This window comes from Protomyctophum parallelum, assembly GCF_964188405.1.
Source record: "Protomyctophum parallelum genome assembly, chromosome: 5".
Classification (NCBI taxonomy): domain Eukaryota; kingdom Metazoa; phylum Chordata; class Actinopteri; order Myctophiformes; family Myctophidae; genus Protomyctophum; species Protomyctophum parallelum.
The window spans coordinates 16,672,141-16,697,102 of record NC_139702.1 but is presented as its reverse complement, the minus strand read 5'-3'; the positions used below and the strand labels follow the sequence as shown (position 1 = coordinate 16,697,102).

General features: G+C 46.7%; 1 protein-coding gene across 1 annotated transcript in view; it reads left to right on the top strand.

Moving 5' to 3' along the window:
- The window catches only part of LOC310858233 (girdin-like), a gene marked incomplete at both ends in the record, with an annotated part of 51,926 nt that extends 33,844 nt beyond the window's left edge, over nt 1-18,082 (top strand). Inside the window, 8 exons of the mRNA XM_083764341.1 lie at nt 831-1,017; nt 2,608-2,753; nt 5,557-5,649; nt 5,976-6,199; nt 12,909-13,193; nt 14,893-14,961; nt 15,902-16,102; nt 17,010-18,082. Coding sequence (XP_083620467.1) covers nt 831-1,017; nt 2,608-2,753; nt 5,557-5,649; nt 5,976-6,199; nt 12,909-13,193; nt 14,893-14,961; nt 15,902-16,102; nt 17,010-18,082 — 2,278 coding nt within the window. The remainder of the gene's footprint in view (nt 1-830; nt 1,018-2,607; nt 2,754-5,556; nt 5,650-5,975; nt 6,200-12,908; nt 13,194-14,892; nt 14,962-15,901; nt 16,103-17,009) is intronic.
- Nucleotides 18,083-24,962: the final 6,880 nt, after the last annotated feature.

Here is a 24,962-nt window from a genome sequence, read left to right as displayed (position 1 = left end):
CTATTCTTAAGTACTCTGCCAAGATTCTAGGCTATTATTATCCCGCCCTCAATGTCTTCACATTTTTGTACAGTTAATATAAAACACATTATTCAGGCACATTTCAGCCACCTCTTTTGCCCATTAGGACCACTCTATGCAACGTCATCAAAGTCCACACACCGCTCAGCTCCACAGTGTCTAATTTATTTTAAAACACAGGCATTCTGTGTGTTTTAAAAGTTTGCATGTTCTCCCCGTGTCCCCTGAACCAGACGTATAGCGCTAACCACTAACTGCTAACCACTCTACCCTCTCCTCTAAGGCTGAACCAGACGTATAGCGCTAACCGCTAAACGCTCTGCCCTCTCCTCTAAGGCTGACCCAGACGTATAGCGCTAACCGCTAAACGCTCTGCCCTCTCCTCTCCTCTAAGGCTGAACCAGACGTATAGCACTAAGCGCTAAACGCTCTACCCTCTCATCTAAGGCTGAACCAGACGTATAGCACTAAGCGCTAAACGCTCTACCCTCTCATCTAAGGCTGAACCAGACGTATAGCACTAAGCGCTAACCGCTCTACCCTCTCCTCTAAGGCTGACCCAGACAAATAGCACTAACCGCTCTGCCCTCTCCTCTAAGGCTGACCCAGACGTATAGCGCTAACAGCTAACCGCTCTGCCCTCTCCTCTCCTCTAAGGCTGACCCAGACGTATAGCGCTAACCGCTCTGCCCTCTCCTCTAAGGCTGACCCAGACGTATAGGGCTAACAGCTAACCGCTCTGCCCTCTCCTCTAAGGCTGAACCAGACGTATAGCGCTAACAGCTAACCGCTCTGCCCTCTCCTCTAAGGCTGAACCAAACGTACCGACAGCTCCTGAAGGACAGCGAGGAGCTCTCGGCCGACCACAAGCAGCTGAAGAGCCAGCTGAACGCCGTGAAGCTGGAGCACACGCACCTGGGAGCCCACTTCTCTAAGCTGAGAGAGCAGTGCCAGCAGCTGGACATCACCTCCACCAAGCTGACCAACCAGTGTGAGGTAAGCATGGTGACATCACCTCCACCAAGCTGACCAACCAGTGTGAGGTAAGCATGGTGACATCACCTCCACCAAGCTGACCAACCAGTGTGAGGTAAGCATGGTGACATCACCTCCACCAAGCTGACCAACCAGTGTGAGGTAAGCATGGTGACATCACCTCCACCAAGCTGACCAACCAGTGTGAGGTAAGCATGGTGACATCACCTCCACCAAGCTGACCAACCAGTGTGAGGTAAGCATGGTGACATCACCTCCACCAAGCTGACCAACCAGTGTGAGGTGAGCACGGTGACATCACCTCCACCAAGCTGACCAACCAGTGTGAGGTGAGCACGGTGACATCACCCACAGTCACTCTGGCAGAATAGAGTAGCTGTGGTATGTTTTAAACTCTAGCCCACATCACTCAGAATAGAGTGACTGTGGTGTGTTTTAAACTCTAGCCCACATCACTCAGAATAGAGAGACTGTGGTGTGTTTTAAACTCTAGCCCACATCACTCAGAATAGAGTGACGGTGGTGTGTTTTAAACTCTAGCCCACATCACTCAGAATAGAGTGACTGTGGTGTGTTTTAAACTCTAGCCCACATCACTCAGAATAGAGAGACTGTGGTATGTTTTAAACTCTAGCCCACATCACTCAGAATAGAGTGACTGTGGTGTGTTTTAAACTCTAGCCCACATCACTCAGAATAGAGAGACTGTGGTATGTTTTAAACTCTAGCCCACATCACTCAGAATAGAGTGACGGTGGTGTGTTTTAAACTCTAGCCCACATCACTCAGAATAGAGTGACTGTGGTGTGTTTTAAACTCTAGCCCACATCACTCAGAATAGAGTGACTGTGGTATGTTTTAAACTCTAGCCCACATCACTCAGAATAGAGTGACGGTGGTATGTTTTAAACTCTAGCCCACATCACTCAGAATAGAGTGACGGTGGTGTGTTTTAAACTCTAGCCCACATCACTCAGAATAGAGTGACTGTGGTATGTTTTAAACTCTAGCCCACATCACTCAGAATAGAGTGACTGTGGTCTGTTTTAAACTCTAGCCCACATCACTCAGAATAGAGTGACGGTGGTGTGTTTTAAACTCTAGCCCACATCACTCAGAATAGAGTGACGGTGGTGTGTTTTAAACTCTAGCCCACATCACTCAGAATAGAGTGACTGTGGTCCGTTTTAAAACAAGTATGGCGACCGCTACCACGTGACACATATGTTGACGCCCCCTCAAGGAGATGTTGGTACGCTCTATACGGACATGTTATAGTATATTATATTACCCATCTTCACATGTTATGGTATATTACATTACCCATCTTCCGCCGCAGTCTGAAAACCCACCTCTTCAGACTCCGTCTTAGCCCATATAGCACTTAGCCTGGACCTCCTTCACAGGCATAGGCTCAACTTTTAAATAGCACTTTATGTAGACATGACACTATAGTTGATATACACGTATAGTTTCATTATATAGATATTCCACTGTTCCACTAATGTTCTTAGCCAAGTATGATTCATGATGACAATTCTTTTCTGTATTTGATGCGTGCGTGCGTGCGCGTGCGTGCATGATCTCCAGCTGCTGGGTCAGCTCAAGGGGAACCTGGAAGAGGAGAACCGTCACCTGCTGGGTCAGATCCAGAGCCTGATGCTCCAGAACCAGACCCTGCTGGAGCAGACCATGGAGAGCAAGGACCTGTTCCATGTGGAGCAGAGGCAGTACATGTAAGATCTATAGGACCTGTTCCATGTGGACCAGAGGCAGTACATGTAAGATCTATAATGGAACATTAGGATAACCATTCTACCACAGGTCGTTTCCAGGAAGCAATCTGATTGGTTGAAACAGCCTTCTAGCCGTGGGTCAAACCAGCACCGTTCAACACCTAATCAAAACATAAGAATTCAGCCGCTCTGTTCTCCCGATCGCTAGCAAACTCGGTGGCTAGGCTAGCTAGTTTCTTGGGACATTTGTGGTCGTAGTGACTACATCGGTCATTAAAGAAATATATTCTTTCAGCGATTTTCTTAGTTTTAAGGGTAACTGTGGTAGAATTGCAATATTACACTCGAGGGTGTGGGTTAACGTGATTATTGCCACTTCAGTGATGCTTGCGGAACGTCTCGTTCCTGACCGCATCCCTGTCGTGGCAATAATCACGTTAACCCACACCCTTGAGTGTAATATTGCTTGAGTGTCGCGCTACGAGCGTGTAGATCTGCTATTTTTTTTAATCGTGAAAAGGTGGCGCAAATCTTTAAATATATATTCTTTCAGAGCGAACGCTTTTAACTCAATTCTTTGCTTTTAGACAGGATTTAGAAGACATCTGTAGAATCGTCCTCAGGTCTAAATGGGTTAAAGTGCTCTAAAACCACTATTGAAAGTCCATAGACCTGGTTGCCATTATGATGTAATTTTAAAAGCCATGCATTGGAGGGGCTAGAGCACCTCAAACATTTCAATCAAATCAGATAAGACATATAATGTGTATCTATTTTGTCAAGTTGTATGCTATCTTTCTATAATTGAATACCGCCTTGCAGGAGTCTTTTCTTTTACCCATTTTGGGCGGAAACCCCTTTTGGTGTTAGCATTATGTTATGCTTTAGCTATTGAAAAATAGCAGATCTACAAGCCACTTGGTGGCGCGCTACGAGCTTGTAGCTACGAGCTTGTAGATCTGCTATTTTTGAAAAGTCCTTCGACTTTTCAAAAATAGCAGATCTACACTGACATAGGAACATAGCTTTTTCAGAAAACTGTCAGGATGTAGAAGACATTTTTTTAATCTGATCTCAGGTCTAAATGGGTTAAGAACAGCACGAACCTCTGGTCTAAAATTACAGCACAAAACAAGGGCATGTCGGTTTGCGTCTTTGTGCCAAAAGTACAACACATCACTATTTGGAGCTTCCAGAAGAACACAGAACACAGAGAAAGAAAGAAAGTTGAGTGACCTAAAAGTGTGGCTGTTTTGCCACGGCTGGCCTATATATTCATCGACACAGGGTCCATTTGTACACTCTCAGAGTTAGATTAACATTGATTTTACAATATAAATTGGGTGTGTCGTAAACATTTAATAATACCCCTTTATAAAGAGTATCTCCTCTAAGTTACACTCTGAGGTTATCTCATCTGTCACACCCCTGTGGTGCTGTTTGGTTTTACAATGTTACTGTCCCGTGTGTTGAACTGGCTCAAGTCTGGAGGCTATGTTGGGGGTTGGGCTGTTGTGGGAGTGAGCTATAAAGGCTGTGACCCTCTGTGACTCTGGGAGTCAGACTGGGGTTTCCATGCATGAGCAGGTCTCATGTCTGTGACTCTGGGAGTCAGACTGGGGTTTCCATGCATGAGCAGGTCTCATGTCTGTGACTCTGGGAGTCAGACTGGGGTTTCCATGCATGAGCAGGTCTCATGTCTGTGACTCTGGGAGTCAGACTGGGGTTTCCATGCATGAGCAGGTCTCATGTCTGTGACTCTGGGAGTCAGACTGGGGTTTCCATGCATGAGCAGGTCTCATGTCTGTGACTCTGGGAGTCAGACTGGGGTTTCCATGCATGAGCAGGTCTCATGTCTGTGACTCTGGGAGTCAGACTGGGGTTTCCATGCATGAGCAGGTCTCATGTCTGTGACTCTGGGAGTCAGACTGGGGTTTCCATGCATGAGCAGGTCTCATGTCTGTGACTCTGAAGGTCAGACTGGGGTTTCCTCTCATGTCTGTGACTCTGGGAGTCAGACTGGGGTTTCCATACATGAACAGGTCGTGTAAGTCTTGTCTCCTTACTCGAGTAAAATCCTTATACTTCCAATACTCTGAATTCTTGTGTTGCCTCATTATTATTAATTGTCCTTTTGAGCTGTCCTATACAGACTGCCTAAACAGGGGTCCCAGAGATATAAATGCCATTAAATGGGGGTCCGCAGACTAATGCAGGTCAAACTGGGGGTCCTTGTAATTAAACGGGTTGAGAATCACTGCTACAGCCGTAAAAATCTTCTCTTATGGGGGGTCCCTGGCATAAGGGCCGATTCATACTCCTATTTTACCGCTGTTTCTGCGCTGTAGTGCCAAAATGATTTTGGCTCGTCAGAAAGTTTCAGTAGCACCGAAGAGCCGACTTTAGGACGGTACCCCCCCCCCCCCCCCGAACCTCAAATGACGTCACATTGTAGGCTCTACAGCGCCGAACCGACTTTTATTCGGCTCTAAAATAGGAGTATGAATCGGCCCTAACTCTTCAAATGGGGGTCCGTGGGGATAATTAGTGTCAATTTGGGGGTCCTTGACATGAAATGGTTTGGGAACCACTGGTCTATAGTGTGTGTAGCGGCCCTCCATTATGGACCGAGACCAAGTCGGATGTTCTCTTCGTACTCTTCGCATGTTATTACTGTACCTTCCACTTTATATTTATGGTCAAACTAAAGTCATATTGTGAATGTCATTGTACTACGCATGCACGCACACATGCGCACGCACGCACACGCACACAGTAACACCCATGTGTCTGTGGCCTGCAGAGACAAACTGAACGAGCTGAGGAGGCAGAAGGAGAAGCTGGAGGAGAAGATCATGGACCAGTACAAGTTCTACGAGCCCTCGCCTCCACGCAGGTGAGACGATCAGCAGTCGTAGTGGACGGACACAGTAACTGCTTTTACGTCCCATTACTGGCCGCCATCTTTAGCTGCATGGGTTTATCTCGGAAATTGAGCCTCATATTTGGCGACATGAGAGAAAGCATATGAACTTAGGATGCCACTAAAAGGTTAACCGCCGCAAAGCTGCGGTTAGCATGTTGTGATCTGTTATGCTAGTCGATCTCCCGATGTAGCTACGGACAGTGTACCGTTTTGAGGTATTTGTATTTCCAATATCCATTAAATGGGTTTTAACCCCCCCCCCCCTCTCTAACGTGCACCCTTCCTGTCTTCCTCAGACGCGTCAACTGGATCGCGCTGAAGATGAAGAAGCTGATCAAGTCTCGGAGCCGCGAGCGCGTCACAGAGCGCAGCCTGCGCCCGCTGGCCACGCCGGCGTGCTCGGGCTCCTGCGAGGGGGGGGGCCCTGGGGGGCAGCAGGACAACGGCTCCAACGGCGGCTCCGACGAGTCCGGAGGGTCCACCTCGCCGGGCGACGCCCTGTCCCCGCGACGGAGCGCCAGTGAGTATCTCCACCACGGCAGCACGGCGGCAGCAAACTAAACATGACGTCCCACCGGAAAATAACATCCAGTGTTGCGCAACAGACGCTCCCAGCCTGTGGAGCGATGCGATCGGTTATGATATCAATAGAGCGTCGCAGTCCCGCCCCCTCGAGAGACCCGGAAAATAAATCGCCGTTCATTTTCCTCATAGGCATTTCTTAAAGTATTTATTTAAAGACGGTTACGCTGCGGACAAAGCCAACTCGGATCGTGACAAATCATAACAAACACAATGTTTTGGGCCGATCAAATCATTAGAAAGAAGAAAATAAAGGCAGGAGACAACACTATTTGTTTTGTTTTTCTTCTTATAAATTATTTGATCGGCCCAAAACATTGTCGTGATTTGTCACGATCCGAGTTGGCTTTGTCCGCGGCGTAACTGTCTTTAAATAAATACTTTAAGAAATGCCTATGGGCAAAATGCATTGGGATTCATTTCCTGGGCCACTCGTTGTTCTGAAAGGGGGAGGGACTGCGACGCTCTATAATCTCTGTCCTTTTGATCAAGCTCCGTCCTGAGTGCTGGGCGTTACTAATCGATAGAGCAGAGAACTCAGGGTGTTTTACGTACAGTACAATGTACATCTCTTTTACGTACAGTACAATGTATACATCTCTTTTACACGTGGAGAACTCAAGTGGACGGTTCTCCCATCGTGAACTAGGACCTGCGATCTAAGAGTTAAAAGCGTATACTCCTTTCTAACTCTTTGCCACCGTGAGGAAAGTGGTTTCTGTGGGGATTTTTTTACGAGTGCCCATCATGTACTGTACTGTACTCTACTCTACTCTACTGTATGACATGGAGAGAGAAAGAGAGAGAGAGAGAGAGAGAGAGAGAGAGAGACACCTCCGTGTCAAAGGGACATGTCTGTTCTTAATACGCGATGACGCCTCACTTGAAAGCATGTCTTCTCCGAGATCTGACCCGGTTTGTCCCTCAGTGAACAGTTCCCTCGGTGAACAGTTCCCTCGGTGAACAGTTCCCTCGGTGAACAGTTCCCTCGGTGAACAGTTCCCTCGGTGAACAGTTCCCTCAGTGAACAGTTCCCTCAGTGAACAGTAGTTCCCTCAGTGAACAGTTCCCTCAGTGAACAGTTCCCTCGGTGAACAGTTCCCTAAGTGAACAGTTCCCTCGGTGAACCGTTCCCTCGGTGAACAGTTCCCTCAGTGAACAGTAGTTCCCTCGGTGAACAGTTCCCTCAGTGAACAGTTCCCTCGGTGGTGTCTGTGGTGTCAACAATGTTGTGTGTGTTAATCGGTGGTGTAAAGTTACTAAGTACATTTACTTAAGTAAGGCATTTATACTTTACTTGAGTATTTCCAATTTTCAATACTTGTACTCCACTACATCTCGGAGGCAAATATTGTACATTTAGTTACTTTGTGGATTTGTATTATTATTATTATTACAAAACACAGATTACCCACTTACTTGCAAGAGTACTTCTATATTGCAACAGAGTACTTCTAATTTGCAACAGAGTACTTCTATATTGCCAGTATTGATACTTTTCATTATGTAAAAGTACTTTGAGTATACTTTTTCCACCACTGGTCTTAATGTTATCTCCTCATTCCTCTTCCCCTCCTTTATTCCTGCTTCCTTCCCTCACTTCCTCCCTTCCTTCCTTCCTTCCTTCCTCCCTCACCTCCTCCCTTCCTTCCTTCCTTCTTCCCTCCCTCCCTCACCTCCTTGCTTGTCTTTTCTCTGCTCACATTCACCCCTCCTCTCCTCTCCTCTCCTCTCCTCTCCTCTCCTCTCCTCTCCTCTCCTCTCCTCTCCTCTCCTCTCCTCTCCTCTCCTCTCCTCCTCCACATTGCTGTGAAACATCCCTCCGCCTCCTCCCCTCCTCTCTCCTTGTGGTCACACATTGCTGTAAAACATCCTCTCCTCTCCATTCTAAATGCATTGCTCTCCTCTCCTCTCTCCACACATTGCTGTAAAACAGCGGCACTGAAAATCTTTCCCCGTATGAGGAACCGACTGAAGGACAGAGACAAAGTCAAGTCGCTCTTCCGTCGTTCCATGTGTAAGAAACACTGTTTAGCTGCTCTTCAGCTCCCTCTGGTGGCTGTAGCCCTATAGAAACACCGTTTAGCTGCTCTCCAGCTCCCCCTGGTGGCTGTAGCCCTATAGAAACACCGTTTAGCTGCTCTTGAGCTCCCCCTGGTGGCTGTAGCCCTATAGAAACACCGTTTAGCTGCTCTCCAGCTCCCCCTGGCTGTAGCCCTATAGAAACACTGTTTATCTGCTCTTGAGCTCCCCCTGGCTGTAGCCCTGCTGCCTCCGTCGCTCCTAACCCCAAATAATTACCGCTATATGTGCCATATAGTTGCTTTTTTTTATTTCTATCGTATGCCATTCAGATATACCCCCCCAAATAATCCAAAAAGCATGCTTTATATTCCCCAGCGATCATACACAAAGTCACACAAGCAGATCATATTGAAAATGAATCGACTATGATAAATAAAAGAAATTAACGACATTCCAGACCCTGCAGGTTAATATCGGAATACTGATATATTAGTATAGCTTATGTCCAATGTATTTGTATTTTAAGTTCAGAAAGATAACATATATAACTAAATGCATTTGAAATTAAATAAACATGTTACTTTTCAGGATTCCAATTAAAAAATAGCCAAAACAAATTTTCAAGATTCCAAAAATAGCTTATGTGAATCTACAAGCTTTGAGCTGGTGGATTGGAAACATAGTGGCCCTCTCCATAGACCCTCTGAGTGTGGAAACATAGTGGCCCTCTCCATAGCCCCTCTGAGTGTGGAAACATAGTGGCCCTCTCCATAGCCCCTCTGAGTGTGGAAACATAGTGGCCCTCTCCATAGACCCTCTGAGTGTGGAAACATAGTGGCCCTCTCCATAGCCCCTCTGAGTGAGGAAACATAGTGGCCCTCTCCATTGCCCCTCTGAGTGTGGAAACATAGTGGCCCTCTCCATTGCCCCTCTGAGTGAGGAAACATAGTGGCCCTCTCCATAGACCCTCTGAGTGAGGAAACATAGTGGCCCTCTCCATTGCCCCTCTGAGTGAGGAAACATAGTGGCCCTCTCCATAGCCCCTCTGAGTGAGGAAACATAGTGGCCCTCTCCATAGCCCCTCTGAGTGTGGAAACATAGTGGCCCTCTCCATAGCCCCTCTGAGTGTGGAAACATAGTGGCCCTCTCCATTGCCCCTCTGAGTGTGGAAACATAGTGGCCCTCTCCATAGCCCCTCTGAGTGTGGAAACATAGTGGCCCTCTCCATAGCCCCTCTGAGTGTGGAAACATAGTGGCCCTCTCCATAGCCCCTCTGAGTGTGGAAACATAGTGGCCCTCTCCATAGCCCCTCTGAGTGAGGAAACATAGTGGTCCTCTCCATAGCCCCTCTGAGTGAGGAAACATAGTGGCCCTCTCCATAGCCCCTCTGAGTGAGGAAACATAGTGGCCCTCTCCATAGCCCCTCTGAGTGTGGAAACATAGTGGCCCTCTCCATAGCCCCTCTGAGTGTGGAAACATAGTGGCCCTCTCCATAGCCCCTCTGAGTGTGGAAACATAGTGGCCCTCTCCATAGCCCCTCTGAGTGAGGAAACATAGTGGCCCTCTCCATAGCCCCTCTGAGTGAGGAAACATAGTGGCCCTCTCCATAGCCCCTCTGAGTGTGGAAACATAGTGGCCCTCTCCATAGCCCCTCTGAGTGTGGAAACATAGTGGCCCTCTCCATAGCCCCTCTGAGTGTGGAAACATAGTGGCCCTCTCCATAGCCCCTCTGAGTGAGGAAACATAGTGGCCCTCTCCATAGCCCCTCTGAGTGAGGAAACATAGTGGCCCTCTCCATAGCCCCTCTGAGTGTGGAAACATAGTGGCCCTCTCCATAGCCCCTCTGAGTGTGGAAACATAGTGGCCCTCTCCATAGCCCCTCTGAGTGAGGAAACATAGTGGCCCTCTCCATAGCCCCTCTGAGTGTGGAAACATAGTGGCCCTCTCCATAGCCCCTCTGAGTGTGGAAACATAGTGGCCCTCTCCATAGCCCCTCTGAGTGAGGAAACATAGTGGCCCTCTCCATAGCCCCTCTGAGTGAGGAAACATAGTGGCCCTCTCCATAGCCCCTCTGAGTGAGGAAACATAGTGGCCCTCTCCATAGCCCCTCTGAGTGTGGAAACATAGTGGCCCTCTCCATAGCCCCTCTGAGTGTGGAAACATAGTGGCCCTCTCCATAGCCCCTCTGAGTGAGGAAACATAGTGGCCCTCTCCATAGCCCCTCTGAGTGTGGAAACATAGTGGCCCTCTCCATAGCCCCTCTGAGTGTGGAAACATAGTGGCCCTCTCCATAGCCCCTCTGAGTGTGGAAACATAGTGGCCCTCTCCATAGCCCCTCTGAGTGTGGAAACATAGTGGCCCTCTCCATAGCCCCTCTGAGTGTGGAAACATAGTGGCCCTCTCCATAGCCCCTCTGAGTGAGGAAACATAGTGGTCCTCTCCATAGCCCCTCTGAGTGAGGAAACATAGTGGCCCTCTCCATTGTCAAAGTTGCCCAGCCCTGAGTTAGAGGTCAAGTGAATGCTGCGTTGCAGGAGGACACTAGGGGGTGCTACAGCTCTGTCCCAGTAGGAGCCAACTAGAGTCACAGTTCAAGTAGTCTCTCCCGTTGCCAGAATGTTGCCTCTCGCAATTTCCAAATGCTTCTGAGATTGTGGAATAGTTGTCTGGCTACGCGAGATATATAACCTGTACAGTTCAAGGGTAAACCAGTGTTTTACTAACCCATTGGTCATATCGTGTAGTGTTAATAGACTATAAACTGTACAGTTCAAGGGTAAACCAGTGTTTTACTAACCCATTGGTCATATTGTGTAGTGTTAATAGACTATAAACTATACAGTTCAAGGGTAAACCAGTGTTTTACTAACCCATTGGTCATATTGTGTAGTGTTAATAGACTATAAACTGTACAGTTCACGGTAAACCAGTGTTTTACTAACCCATTGGTCATATTGTGTAGTGTTAATAGACTATAAACTGTACAGTTCAAGGGTAAACCAGTGTTTTACTAACCCATTGGTCATATCTTGTAGTGTTAATAGACTATAAACTATGCAGTTCAAGGCTAAACCAGTGTTTTACTAACCCATTGCTCATATCGTGTAGTGTTAATATATTTATGGTGTATGAAGTATTTTACGCAGACATGGATAGTGGATGCTGGGGCCAATAAGGCAATAAGGCTGCTATGAGTCTGAATTGGAAAGAAAATGTATTTATTTTAGCGTTTAGTCAAAATAAGAATAATCTTGCATTAAGTTGCATTTGTTAACAAATAGGTAATACTTCTAATAACTGGTATTAGTATACCCGATGAATCCGCTGAGACAGAATCGTTGACGCTAGGCTAGCGGGCCCTACTGTATCTCCTTTTGTATGCAAGGAGTAACCCTGCTTGTCAGCTCCATGGATATTGGATATAGTTTATACTGTAACATTTCATCAATGCACACCTCCATTCTAGAGATGCACCATATGATCTGTAACATCTCATCAATGCACACCTCCATTCTAGAGATGCACCATTATGATCTGTAACATCTCATCAATGCACACCACCATTCTAGAGATGCATCATATGATCTGTAACATCTCATCAATGCACACCTCCATTCTAGAGATGCATCATATGATCTGTAACATCTCATCAATGCACACCTCCATTCTAGAGATGCACCATATGATCTGTAACATCTCATCAATGCACATGCCTCCATTCTAGAGATGCACCATATGATCTGTAACATCTCATCAATGCAAATTGCAAAGTGTGGTTGCCGCAATCGTAGACTACAGATAACCAACACACCAACATAGAATCTACAGCTTGGTAGACTGCAGATAACCAACACACCAACATAGAATCTACAGCTTGGTAGACTGCAGATAACCAACACACCAACATAGAATCTACAGCTTGGTAGACTGCAGATAACCAACACACCAACATATAATCTACAGCTTGGTAGACCAAAGATAACCAACACACCAACATAGAATCTACAGCTTGGTAGACCAAAGATAACCAACACACCAACATAGAATCTACAGCTTGGTAGACCAAAGATAACCAACACACCAACATAGAATCTACAGCTTGGTAGACCAAAGATAACCAACACACCAACATAGAATCTACAGCTTGGTAGACCAAAGATAACCAACACACCAACATAGAATCTACAGCTTGGTAGACCAAAGATAACCAACACACCAACATAGAATCTACAGCTTGGTAGACTGCAGATAACCAACACACCAACATAGAATCTACAGCCTGGTAGACTGCAGATAACCAACACACAAACATAGAATCTACAGCTTGGTAGACTGCAGATAACCAACACACCAATGTAGCCAATGCAAAATGTATGCTTATCAACAACAGATAAACATCGGTTAATGTCAGTCTTAATTCCCAGATACCAATATTGACCGATAAGGGCAAATATCCGCCGATAGTGATATGTGGCCGAGAATTCGGTGCATCCCGGACCCTAATCAATATTGTGCATCTCCCTTCCTCATCCACTTCCCATGCAAAAACGTCCATTTCCGTTGACATCTCTCTCCATTCCCCATGCCTGCCATCCATCCATCCATCCCTCCATCCATCCCAGCATTGAGCGACCTGTTGGGGTATGCCCCGCCCCCACCCGAGGAGGACCAATGGGCAGATAGTTCGGAGCAGCTGGACGGGTCAGAGACCGACCCAGAAGAAGAAGGAGGAGGAGGAGGAGGAGGAGGAGAGGACGGAGCGCTGAGCTCACCCCTTCTCACAGACTCCATCTTGTCCGTCCTCCTCCCTCATCATCATCATCATCATCTCACCACTCCTCCGCTCTCCAGACATCTCCACATCTCCACCAAGGCTGGTCCACGTGTGAACGAGCTCTGGCTGACAGGTAGAGGCATCCATTCACCCTTTCATTCATTCATCCTTTCATTCATCCATTCATCCTTTCATTCATCCATTCATCCATTCATCCATCCATTCACCCTTTCATTCATCCATTCACCCTTTCATTCATCCATTCATTCACCCTTTCATTCATCCATCCATTCACCCTTTCATTCATCCATTCATTCATCCATTCATCCATTCATTCACTACATCGTTCTTTCTTCCACACTGAAGCTGCACTGTAGCTCTTAAAATTATCTTATATTAATGATGTTTGGGAGACAAGAAACACGTTTCTGGGGCGTTTTATGTGGGTAATACAAGTTTTTTTTTTTTGATATTTTAGTATTTCAAAGTGTCCATGGGCTCCATGATGTCATGCACACTGCGGGCTCACTTCCTTCCTGGACTACATTTCCCATAATGCTTTGGTGCACTGCTCCTCCTTGTGGATAGGGGGGAGGGCTGTCTTTCTGAGTCCATCCATGACATCATGGAGCCCATGGACACTTTGAAATACTGAAATATCCAAAAACACATATTACCCCACATAAAAAAAACCCAGGAAAGTGTATATTGTCTCCCAAACATCATTAAAATAAGATCTGGATGCAAAAGGGGTGAAGTGGCCCTTTAAGTTGCTCTAAACCATGCAGTGGCCCAGGGGCCCCCGTGGGCGTTAATCCGTCCCTGCACCAAAGGGTCACCATGCGACTCCTTGGGTCCAAACGGTTTGCCAGGAGTTGCACGGTGACCCTTTTGGTGTGGTTTGGGGCCAGTTGAATCACTATAGGGACGACGTGCACTGGGACAACGCTAGAACCGCCTCGACCCGTTGGTGTGGTCAGGGCTTTAGGGTCAACTCGGTTGCATTTGCACGCTTGCTAAATAGACACTCAGAGTTTTAATGTGTCCCAACCAGGGGGGCAGTCAGACAGATATTTTGTGAAGCCATAAGGAAATCGGGATTTCCTGAACATTCATATAATGGCCTGTTGTGGCGCTGTCATTGGGCTCAAAAAACCCCATAGCTCCATAGAAGTCCATGTATTTGGGCACAACTTCACCTAGACTGTATTACCTTAATACAAATGGTCATGAATACTTTCTGCTTCCAGTCACTAGTTTAAAGTCTCATTTCTAATGTCATAATATTCTTTTGGGAAAATTATGGTCCCATTTATTTAAAAAATGACCATAAAGTCACGTATGTTCTGAGGGGCGTGGCTACCGTTACAATCTATGAACGGGATCCCCCACCCACTCGAGTCAAAATAAAAACCAACGAAGAAGAAGGGGGGGGGGGGGGGAAGTCCCGCCTCGTTGTCTGGGCCAGCCAATGGCTCAGCTGGGCCCAAACGGATCTAGAAAGATGGCGACTTACAATTCAAGGACTGACGGGCTTCATTTTATGTCCATATCAGACCCGGAGAACGCTTTGTCCATATTTTTTTCATGGTCCCAATACTAGTATACTTCAGACCAGAGTAGAGCAGAGACGACACTCCCTCGCACGAAACCACCAAAATGGCGGGAGGGGGAGGGGGGCCCTTTGAGCTTCAGGGCCCATGCAGAGCGACTCAGAGGAGATAATCCAGCCCTGACGACATGGTGTGAAACTTTCAGCCTTGCATAATATTCAATCCATTGGTACACTTTTTACCCTACATACATTCATTGGTACCCTTTTCACCCCCCAGGTAAGGACCCCGGTGGCAGCACGGTGGCGCCCTCTGGCTGTGAGGACGGCGAGGAGCCACAAAATCAGGGTAAAAATAGAAACCTTCTGCACGTTTCCATGTTTAACCCATTTAGACCTGAGGACGATTCTGAAAAAACAGTTTTCTGAAAAAAACCATGTTTCTGTGTCAGTGGTTCTCAAACATCATGTCATCTCAAGGAGCCCCAAAAATATATGTAATTGGCCACCGACCCGCATCTGGAAATATGCTGTTCCAGGGACTCCCCCCCCCCCCCCAGAAGCAAATTTGAGTTAAAAACTTTCGCTCTGAAAGAATATATATTCAAAGATTTGCGCCATATTTTCACAAAAAAAAAAAAAAAGCAGATCTAAAAGCTCGTAGCGTGACAATTACTACTACTAAGTACTGTGCTTTACAGTTACTTTTATTTGACTAAAGTATTTCCAATCATCAATACTTTCACTTCTACTCGCAAATATTGTACTTTTACTCCACTACAATAATTGTAAAACTTGCGTTACTAGTTACTTTGTAGATTCTGATTATTATTGCAACACATTATACATTAGCCACTTCAACCAGCCCTGCATATATATCTGCCATTTCTGATTTAGTTTTACTTTCGGTACTTTAAGTACATTTTAATACCAATTTAATTCTAGACTCTGACTGCAGTATTGATACTTTTACTGAAGTAAAAACATCAGAGTATGTTTTCCACCACTGAGTACAACAGAGATTGATTCATAAGCAACTGGAGAATTAGTAGCAAATCCTACATAATCCAGTCATGAAATGAGAGCTTGACTCAGTGCTACCCTCTGCTGGTAGTTAATGGTTAATGGTCACAAGAAACCCCTATATGAAAATAATTGCTCAATACTAACAGCAACAAACAAAAGACTGCCGGACACCTTTGGGTCTTGAGCTAGTCAAAAGAATAACCGCTGTGATCTCCACCTTTGGGTCTTGAGCTAGTCAAAAGAATAACCGCTGTGATCTCCAGGGTCGAACGGCGCCGTGCAGAGTCGCCGGGCCCAGAGCGAGAGCAGCGGAGAGTTCAACCTCAGCCTGGACAACGAGCCCTGGTCCAACGGCAGCAGCCCCGTCCAGCAGAACCCCCCGACCCGCCGTACCTCCTCCGCCTCGGGCCAGCCCCCCCCCACAGACACCTCCACCCCCAGGTTAGATCATTATAGTTTACACAGTAGTGGTCATGTCAAAGGACCCCCAGAATGATCTGGATTTGACTGCGGACCCCCATCTGAAAATGTGTTGTTCCAGGGACCCCCCGGAAGCAAAGATTTGAGTTAAAAATGTGAAAGAATCAAGGTTCTTCAAGGTTCTTTATTATTTGTCTCCCGAGGAGGAAATGTGTCTTAGACAAAGGGCCCTCATGCAAGCGTAGCCCTTATGTCCGTGTCGCCGCAGTGCAGCGCCAAATACATCTTTCTTGCATCATAGAAAAAGAAAAAGAAAACAGAGGGGGGGGGGGGGGGGGGGGGGGGTAAGAAGTCATCACATCACATTTCAAGTAAGATGATAATACTCGGCTGTGCGGGCACGTTTCTGGGTGGGGGTGGCGGGGGCTTGGGCCAGGCATAAAAAAACTCTCTTCCTACGCAAGCCATCGAAGGGATGAGCTGCGCGGGGGGAGGAAAAAAAGATACCTAGCTGCAGGGGAATATATACCGGTATTCAATGATTTGCGCCACATGTTCATGATTTTTCAAAAATAGTCGATCTACAAGCTGTGGCAACGCTTAGTTATTATTAGTGTTCTTTTTCTTCATACTTTGGCTAATTTTTCAGGATTCAAAAAAGGCAAACAAAGTATTGTGTAATAAAAACTCAACTAAATATATATATATATATATATATATATATATATTCAATTACTGTTGCTATAACGAGAAAAACAGAAATTAAGGGCATTTTGTCTATAATTATTATTAGTTAAAGTTGTTTAAGTAAACACACAAAACAGTTCCAGTTGGTTATCATTTTCATTTTGTATTTGTTTTTATTTTATTCCAATAACGAAAATGTTATACATTTTAGTTCTCGTTTATGTCGTTTCTTTAACTATAATAAACTCGCTCCACCCCCACCAGGCACGCCCCCGAGCCCCCCCCCCTCCTCCACCACACCACCCACACACACGGACAACAAATCCCCCGCCAAGGGGGGCGTCGCCCTACTGGGCGCCGCAAACAGCTTAACGCTGCCGTCCTCCTCGGACCCGACCAGGACCAGCCAGGACCCGGTCAGGACCGGCCAGGACCCGACCAGGACCGGCCAGGACCCGACCGGGACCAGCCAGGACCCGACCAGGACCGGCCAGGACCCGGCCAGGACCGGCCAGCCGCACTGGCTCACCAGGGGCACCCGGAGCATCCGCATCAGGGGGTCCAACGGCAAGGCGGTGGCGGCGGTGGCCGCGGCGGGGGTCCGCCGCTCCTCAGACACAGACGGCGTCCACCCGCTGCCCCCCCAGGGTCAGGAGGTGACGCGCGCTTCGGCGTGTTCCCCCATCACGGTGCTCTACGTGCAGGGCAAAGCGTCCTCGGTGTCCGGCTGCCTGAACTGCTTCTCCACCCCTCTGGGGGGCAAAGAGGGGGGGGGCCGGCTGAAGGGGTCCTGGTCCCCCAGAACTCTGCCCCGGGCCAGCAGCGTCATCTCCACGGCCGACGGCTCGTCCAGACGATCCAGCGTCAACAGCGACTGCAGGGCGTCGGCGGCCAAGGTCGTCGACGCCCCCTCCCTGCCGCCCGTCGTCCCCCCGCCCGTTTCAGAGGAGACCCACGACCGGCCGCAGGAAACCGCCGGGCGGAAGAACCACCGAACGGACGGTGAGGACGCTCCGCCCGCCAAGCCCCCCAGAGACATAGCGGTGGGCGGAGCAACGACAGACCCCCCCGTCCAAGAGACGCTGTTTGGCGCGTCGCAGTTCAACTACACCTCCGTGTTCTCCAACACCATCTTCAGTGACTCTGCGGCGGCGACTGGTGGCGAGACCCAGACCAACCGCCGCGCCTTTCTCTGCTCCGCCAGCCCGTCGTCTCGGGGACGGGACGCGCCCGCGGAGCAGGACGTGCTCCCCGGCGTGGAGGGAGAGCTGGGCCGGCGTGAAGGGGAGGCCACGACGGGGCTGGGAGGAGGAGAGGACAAGCAATTCAGGACGTAGTTATTCCATATTGTGTTGTTTAACATGTTGTTTAACATGTTTAACATGTTGTTTAACATGTTTAACATCTTGTTTAACATGTTGTTTAACATGTTGTTTAACATGTTTAACATCTTGTTTAACATGTTTAACATCTTGAGGCACATTTTAAAGATTAAAAAAAAATAGCAGACCTACAAGTTATAGTTAGCTTGTAGATCTGCTATTTTTCAATAGCTAAATCATAACATAATGTATGTAACCTGCACCGAAAGGGATAACTTTTATTTTTGTAGAAGAGGCCAAGTTGTCATTCTCTTGTTTTGTATTCTTTATTTCTCAATCTCACCGCCGAGTGCCCTCGCGTCCCGAAGCCCGGTGACGCGAGGTCACGTACCGACAGTCAAGACGGGCAGTGTCGGTAGGCCAATCACAGGCAGGCGGGGCGTTACCCTGAAGAAGGGCAGTGTCGGTAGGCCAATCACAGGCAGGCGGGGCGTTACCCTGAAGAAGGCAGGTGTACCTGCCGAAACCTTGGACTCTATCCTACTCTGCAACCAAAGAAATAGTCGGCACTTTGGCTCAGGGCCGTAGCTGACCATTTGGTTGCCCTGATATTTGTGCTGCCCCCCCCCCCCCGACGAGAGCGCTGCTATTCCTCATTCACATCGGCTAATTTTACACTGTTTGTTTACACTGTACAGCCGCTCGTCATTACGCGGCGGAGCTGCAGAGAAAATTGCTATTTTGAGGGTCGGCGCGCCGAGGGGCATACGCATAGTAGTATACGCGTGCCGAGCGCGTACTGCGCGTATACTGCTTTGGCTATCAGTGTCTGCGGCCACTCTTTGTCTTTTTAAGACTTAAGTCTTTAGGAGGGGCTATCAGTGTGTGATACACCCTTTAGGCGGGGCTATCAGTCTGTGATACACCCTTTAGGCGGGGCTATCAGTCTGTTATACACCCTTTAGGCGAGGCGTTTCCATGCCTATGCCTCGACGCAAACGAGATCCACGCCTCAGTGTACTGTAGGTTGTGCCCACATAACTTCCGGGTACGATGACATCACGCGCATACCCTCTATAACTCATTATTGATATGATATATTGATACGTTTTCCGTGGATTTTGTGTTTATACAGTTGTACTTAAAATGCACTCAAAATAGCAGTAGTTTTGATTGGTTTGGTCTCTAAATTTATCACAAATTTCGCTTTAGGACGTCAATAAGATATACGTACATTTACAGTATATGCATTGTGCGTATACTGCTGTTTTTTTTGCTCAACTTACCAAATACTGGATATATTCAATACCCAGTTGTGTTGTAGTTTCACCGCTTAAGACTTTAGTTTTCTGTCCTGAAGCACATTAATAATAATAATAATAATTATTATTATTACTAAAGCACATTGACAAACCTTTGTTGTGTATCTGTATCTGTGTTTGCCAAACTCCGCCCTCTTTTCATTTTCCTCCATTGTGCAATGTCCTGATTTTATTTATTCATCTACCCAAATGATTCTCAACAGGTAGGCTATGGGGGTTTTTTATGGTAACATTATTATGTGAATTCATTTGTTATTCAGATATATAATTTATGGTACCTACAGTAGTAAGTATATGTTTTGTTTTGGACATGAAGGAAATATATGTATGGGTGGGGAGGGGAGGGGGGGTGTACACCTTCATGTAAAATAGAATGCGTAGGCTGTCTAAATGTTATTATTATTATTATTATTATTATTAATTTTCATAAATAAAAGGAGCCCTTCACCAAATGTGTGTTTACTTTTTTTCTTTTGGGGGGGGGGGGGAACCTTTTTTCACTGAGGAAAACGACATGGACACTATGAAAACTAAGCTACGATGACTAAAACTAAGACTAAATATACTGACAATTTCGTCAACAAATAAAAACTAAACCATATCATATATCATCAATACTCATATCATATCAATATTATACAACTATAGTTATCAATATTATAACTAGAGTTGTCCCCATACCATTTTTTTTCTCCAAATAGTTTGCTACGTCAAGCTTTCTTCGCTGCTGGTACTCGGGTCAGAGTATCGGGGCCGGTTCCGAGTTCCGAGTACTTGAGGGTCGAATCGGCTCAAGTACCCGATACGAACAACTCTATACACTACTGCATGCTGGGACATTGAGTCCATTATCGATCATATTTATAACACTCAACCAACATGACAGTGACTATTCAGTATTTAAGTCCGACGTCATTTTGTAGTGCTACGTTACGTCCGGTTCCAAGTGGCACCAGCTCCCGTCCGCATCCCATTGTAAATAGAATGTCTAAACGCGTGAATCTTTTTACAATGACGTTATTTTTCTGAAAGGAAGCCATTGAGGGTTAAGATGGGTCTTAATGCTTCCAAATCGAGTATTATTAATGTTTTGTACAAGTGTCCATGACAACAAAAATATATGATGTAGAGACAATAAAGGCTATTATTATCATTATTATTGAAGGTGGCAACAGTCCATTTGATCGGTAAAATATTTCGGGGGCATATTTAGAATGTGTGCAGGCTTGAGTACAGTATGTTGAATCTAGTTTGCATTAATGAGGATTTAGTTGACACAATGACATAAAATGGCGATAGTATTCCGTGTGGGGCAGACGGCCTGTCACAGCCAGATTTGGGAGAGCAGCAGCTTTGTTGTTGCGAGGAAAGGAAAGCGGTAAAATTAGACTTTCGTGGTTGTTTTCGTCTCAGATTTAGTCAGACGGAGCGTCACAGTTTAACTCTATGGGGACACAAAAGCGACACAAAAGTAGGACCCGGAAGTATCTCAGGAGGGGGTGCTCACGTCACGGCTAAAATACTGAATAACAACTTTAAAGGTGTGCTGGTGGCTGCTCATCAAGTCTGCCGGGCTGGGTGACCGCCCCAGGGGCCAGGCTGGTTGACCCACCCAGGGGCCAGGCTGGTAGACCCACACAGGGGCCAGGCTGGTTGACCCACCCAGGGGTCAGGCTGGTTGACCCACCCAGGGGCCAGGCTGGTAGACCCACACAGGGGCCAGGCTGGTTGACCCACCCAGGGGCCAGGCTGGTAGACCCACACAGGGGCCAGGCTGGTTGACCCACCCAGGGGCCAGGCTGGTAGACCCACACAGGGGCCAGGCTGGTTGACCCACCCAGGGGTCAGGCTGGTTGACCCACCCAGGGGCCAGGCTGGTAGACCCACACAGGGGCCAGGCTGGTTGACCCACCCAGGGGCCAGGCTGGGTGACCCACCCAGGGGGTCAGGCTGGTAGACCCACCCAGGGGCCAGGCTGGTAGACCCACCCAGGGGCCAGGCTGGTTGACCCACCCAGGGGGTCAGGCTGGTGGACCCACCCAGGGGGTCAGGCTGGTTGACCCACCCAGGGGCCAGGCTGGTTGACCCACCCAGGGGCCAGGCTGGTTGACCCACCCAGGGGGTCAGGCTGGTGGACCCACCCAGGGGGTCAGGCTGGTGGACCCACCCAGGGGGTCAGGCTGGTTGACCGCCCCAGGGGCCAGGCTGGTTGACCCATCCAGGGGCCAGGCTGGGTGACCCACCCAGGGGCCAGGCTGGGTGACCCACCCAGGGGGTCAGGCTGGTGGACCCACCCAGGGGGTCAGGCTGGTTGACCCACCCAGGGGCCAGGCTGGTTGACCCACCCAGGGGCCAGGCTGGGTGACCCACCCAGGGGGTCAGGCTGGTTGACCGCCCCAGGGGCCAGGCTGGTTGACCCACCCAGGGGCCAGGCTGGGTGACCCACCCAGGGGCCAGGCTGGGTGACCCACCCAGGGGCCAGGCTGGGTGACCCACCCAGGGGCCAGGCTGGGTGACCCACCCAGGGGCCAGGGGTCGGGTAAGAGGGAGAAAGTGACCAAAACGTTTCCAAAAATGTTGTCATTAATTTTGATCATTTTTAAAAGATTTTTGTAAAGATTTTCACGCACAAAAAAAATGACATTTTCAAAACATTGTCTTTGATTATTTAATTTCTATTGTGTGTTCATGTACGGTAATTCCCTAAATTACAAAGCAAAAATTGTTTTTTTTATTAATTACCGTATTGTGCCGAATTGAATGTTTAAGAAGGAGTGAAAATAGCAGATCTGCAAGCTTGCCACGCGGCGCAAAGCGATGCATTGTGAGCTTGTAGATCTGCTCTGAGCTAATAAAAAAAATCACACCCGTGTGAACTGAGTGGTGCAACTCCCCTCTCTCTCCCTCCCCCCCCCCCCCCCCTCTCCTCTCCTCTCTCTCTCTGTCATTAGCAGGCAACAGTGCAGCACTAATACTATCTCACTCTCTCTGTTTCTGGCAAACAGCGCCCCTACTGGTACTCATAGTCATACTTTGTGCTAATACATACATAGGTGAACACGGACATTGCTGTTCCTTGGAGTGGTGTGTGGGAGCCACTGACTGCTTACAGCTCATTATAGGGGGAGGGGGGGTTTCTGCCTTCAGATCGTCAATGAACTCCGTTACTCCGAGTAGAGATCATTGTCATTCAGAATGTTGCAAAACCAGTTCTCCAGGTTTCCTTCCGTCTGTCTGTGAGAGAAGCACGTGAATGAATGAACCCCGAGGCTGTTCTCTTCAAACTCAGTCAGAAACTAGTCTCAGCCTTCAGTCAGGAAGAAACTCTCAGCCTTCAGTCAGTCAGTCAGTCAGTCAGTCAGTCAGAAACTCTCAGCCCTCAGTCAGTCAGGCTCCTGACCTACACGGTTTAGTGTAAGGATATAGGGAGGTATACGGATTGGATGCAACATTAGACTCCTTCAGTTTGACCCGCACGGGACAGTAAGGATTAGGAATAACACAGACTACACTGCTGAAGCAAGAGGTAAAGGTATGTTTGGAACGAGTCCACTTGCTGTTGGAATTAGGGCTGACTCAAGTGTGTGTGTGTGTGTGTGTGTGTGTGTGTGTGTGTGTGTGTGTGTGTGTGTTGTTTCCAGGGGTCTTGTTTTAGTTTTCCTTTGACTGTATATAATTAATTGGATTTTAGGAGAAATGTATTCTGAAGCTGTGCTGAAATGAAAAGTGTGCTATTATTATTATTTATTCCCAAAACAAAATAGTGGATTATAGACCTGTGGGGGGCCCCTGTGATTATGTTTAGGGCCCCTGACCTGTGGGGGGCTCCCTGTGATTATGTTTAGGGCCCCTGGCCCAATTATCCTTCAGTTTGTGTTACACAGTTCAGTTTGTGAGACACAAGGTTATATACAAGGTTTGGTATTTTTCCATTTTAGTTTAAGCTAGTTTTGAATATTATTATTTGTTTTTAGAGCTGAATTGAATTTATTTTTATGAAAATGCTAATACTGGTAGTTTTAGTGTTAGTGTTTTCATGCTTTGTGCTATTTGCCAGGTGCAGGTTTGAATATTGTGTAATAAAAACCAACCGCATCCACAAACAACTTGTTATAAATAACTAAAACTATTAAATGGCATTTTGTCTATAATTTCGGTTAATTTTAGTTAGTTTTGAAAACACAATACAGTTTCAGTTAATTATCATTTATTTATTTTTAGTCTAGTTTTTTTGTTGTTCAGTTAATAGGCCTACGTTTGTGTTTTGTTTTTGTTTGTTGCGAAAGCAGTGAGCACTAACTATGACAGCAAGGGCTGAATGTCTGTGTGTGTGTGTGTGTGTGTGTGTGTGTGTGTGTGTGTGTGTGTGTGTGTGTGTGTGTGTGTGACCCGCTGTTACACCACCCGCCCGCCACCAGAGGGCGCAGCTGTATCACACAAAACACACACGCACGCACTCACACACACACACACAACTTAACTTAAAAAAACTTAACTTAAAGAAAAACTTAACTTAAAATGAAAAAGAAAAAACTTAACTTCAAAAAAACTTTAAAAACACTTAACTTCAAAAAACTTAACTTCAAAATAAAATCTTAAAAACTTAAAAACACAAAAAATTGAAGTTTAAAAAGAAAACCTTAAAAAAGTATGTAATTTATTCTAATTGTTATTGCCATTTACGAGCTGCATTCGCTTCCCGCGTTTGCGCGTCTTACTTGTTATTTAGTTTTTGTTATTTCCTTAGTTTCCGTTAACTATAATATGTGCCAAAATGCTGCTCTTGGTGTTTTACTGTCAAAGCTACATTTGAGACACAATTACTAGTATAACAGCCTGGTGAGCATCTATCTAGAATGACACAGCATTCTGTCACCACCATTCATTCATATCAGTGTTGATATCCGTCGACTGCCTTTTTCCACTGACGAAAACTAAATGGAAACTAAGCTACGATGACAAAAACTAAGACTATAAAACATATTGACAATTCTGTCGACAAATTAAAACTAGACAAAAAGAAGGGAATAGTGGACAAGAGATACAGTATAAGTCACGACTAAAATCTCATGACATACAGTACTGTAACTAGACTAACATTAACACATTCCAGGTGACTAAAATGTGACTAAAACTAAATTAAGTTTTGTTCCAAAGACTATGACTAGACAAAAATAGAACTGTGCTGCCAAAAACAACACTGATTCACCATCTAGATCTGTCACACCTACCACAAAGCCACATGAGCTCATCTTATCAACGTCTTTACGTCAGTAGGAACACTTCTGTTTTTTTTTATAGCTTACATTTGAAAAAAAAATGAGACATTCTGCATAATGAGTAGTTTTAGTTTAGGTACTTTCAGTACATTTTAATGCCAATACGACAATGACGACCTATATAGCCAGATATTACATAATAACATCTTGTTTAGGGATTGGGAATGGGATTTTTACTCAAGTCGTGAACCATAAAAATTTCGGTCCGCCTGTTTGTGAACCACTGAGATAATAGTCAATAGGGATACTTTTGGTTTTAAATCTCTGCACTCCCAACTAGGTCTGTCACATCCC